Source organism: Thermobia domestica, chromosome 2 (assembly GCF_964235325.1).
Source record: "Thermobia domestica chromosome 2, izTheDome1.hap1.1, whole genome shotgun sequence".
In the NCBI taxonomy this organism is placed as follows: domain Eukaryota; kingdom Metazoa; phylum Arthropoda; class Insecta; order Zygentoma; family Lepismatidae; genus Thermobia; species Thermobia domestica.
In genome coordinates, this window is record NC_137455.1 from 71242184 (window position 1) to 71244557 (window position 2374).

Below are 2374 nucleotides of genomic sequence, written 5' to 3' on the forward strand. Positions count from 1 at the left end.
ACTGTATTACATATATCGTAGAAGTAAAGGAATAATAAAACAATCTTAACAAAAGCACTCCTTAGATCATTTAAAAAATCTTAAAAACAACATTCGTTATTTCTATATTTTGTACAAAAAAGTAGTTTGCGACTATAAGAATCCCTCACTAAGTTTTATCCTTACATTTTTTTAAAAAAAAAAAAACGGTTCCTATATTCCAGTAAATACGATATTATATCCTTTTTAAAAAAAAATAAAAGAGGAAAGAACTGCAGTGGATTTGCCAAATGCCACATCCTTTTTCGTTTTGCTCTTCAGAAAACTATTCTTACTTGCAGTACATCTTTTAAACAACATTACTCTATTATATAGATTTTTCGTAGAACATAAGATATATTACACTCATTAAATCATCCTATCAAAATCGGTGGTCCTTCTAAAGAAGGTAATACGAAAATAGTTCAGGTATTTATGTACAGATATATCTGTTATACCTATTCCAAAAATAATCTCACAAATGAACGTGATGAAGGATAATCCCAAAGCAGAAACCAAAATCAGAAACGCGCCTCCTATATGATTCAGAGATAGCCTTGGAAGTTCTTCGGAAGTCTCATCAATCCCATAAACAGGTAATAAAAATTTCTTATCTCTGAAATTACGAAAAGCTTCATTATCCCAATAATCTATTATTCCACCTTCACGTAAATATCTAATAACTTCACTGAATTTACCAACATATGGTGATCTTTTCTCTAACATGATACTAACATGAAAGTTCATCGCATCTTGTTTCATTAGGTGAAGCTTTTTAAATGTTTCTGCATTGAGATCTGTTGTGCTAATGTGAATCCGATTGTATCTTTCAACCAACACAGCAATTGTGCCTTCCATTGCATAAGCATTGAATTTATCAATATCCTTGAACACTGTATATTTATTCTGTATTTGCTTAATATATGGATCATCCGATCCTGCAAACACCCCTGACCACGCTATGTCATGAGTTCCCCACCAAAATCCCGAGTGAGCAAATTCCTCTAATGTATCAATAAGAGGTTGAAAACGTGGAATGGTTAAAAACGAGTAAAGATTACAATTATATCCTGTACTTAATAATAGATTAGTTACAAACAACCATGTAATCAAATGTTTTACAACATCATTTGTAAAGTGTGGAACTGAAATATTAACAAGAATACTAACGGCCGTCAACAGACAATGCTGGTATGAGCGGTAAGGATTAAATTCGTCCTGAAATAATGAATGTATAAATGAAAAAACTGACAATAAGAAGGATTCAACAAAAACATACACAAATATTGCAATCCACATATCATTGCGAAAAGGAGAAAGCATTGACCATAACCTTGACTTCATGAAAGGCTTTGGTGTTAGAAAAGCTACACCAACCTCAGTAAAATCTGTAGACAGTCCTAACGCATCGTAATGTAATTTCATGATATAAGCACCTGGCACTCCTACATTGGACTCCTTTTTTACAAGTGTACCAATTAGACCTATGACACTCCCATTGGGAAAAACGGTTCCAAACCCGTCTTCCACTAATTTAAGTTTCCAGGTAAAATTGTATTTTCGGGAAATTTCTGTCATAAGCCTATAATCTCTACCGTCATATACCTTCCCTCTAATGATCATTAAATGGCTGTGATCTAGGACACTAAGTCTCAGGAACCTACCATCTAAGTTTTCTAACTTATCCTTAAACAAGTTTGTTGTCCAAAGAAATGTGTTGTTTGTCCAAACAGCCACATAGATTAAAGACACAGGAAGTAACCAATCACCTACAGTGTAAGTAAATAACACGTAGCCATTGTCGACAAAGGAAGATCCATATGAACTACTTTCGTAGTATCGGTTATTGTCAGAAAGTGCTTGGTGAGCATTGGAGAATTGTTGACTACTACTTCTAGTACTTTGGTCAGGGTTTGACATACTAAATCTACTCAGATCAGTCTCGTAGGCGTTTGAGTTTTCTTTCATAAATAAAGTATTTGGAAAAATCTTTAAGAATTTTTCTAGAGATTTCAAAAGTAGATCACTATCTAATATAACAAGAAACTTTAAATCCATCCTTTCAACTGAATGTAATGAAGCCTTTAGTATTATCTCACACATATTATAAAGGGACTGGGAATCGATTATAAAAACTGTACAACCAACATCAATAGTTTTTAAAATTAAATCAAATAATTTTCCAAGCGAATGTTCAATAATTTGTACGATTGGTTGCGATAACGTACAATTATTCTGGTTAGTGCTTGAAGTCACAAGAGAGGGGTTGTGTGCTCCAAGTTTTGCTACACATTTCTCAAAACAAAAATATTGGCCCAGTACAGTTGAAATTAACATCTGCAAATCATGCTGTATT

At 33.1% G+C, this 2374-nt stretch overlaps 1 protein-coding gene across 1 annotated transcript; it reads right to left on the reverse strand.

The window, feature by feature from the left end:
- Window positions 1–387: 387 nt before the first annotated feature.
- On the reverse strand, window positions 388–2076 carry LOC145679071 (putative glutamate receptor). The gene has a single exon (XM_081749668.1). The coding sequence runs from the start codon at window positions 2074–2076 to the stop codon at window positions 388–390; it is 1689 nt and encodes a 562-aa protein (XP_081605794.1).
- Between the last annotated feature and the right edge of the window lie 298 nt (window positions 2077–2374).

Bases quoted from the DNA above. Each gene is read 5' to 3' on its own strand.
- LOC145679071 (XM_081749668.1), bottom strand. From the start codon at position 2,076: ATGGATTTAAAGTTTCTTGTTATATTAGATAGTGATCTACTTTTGAAA.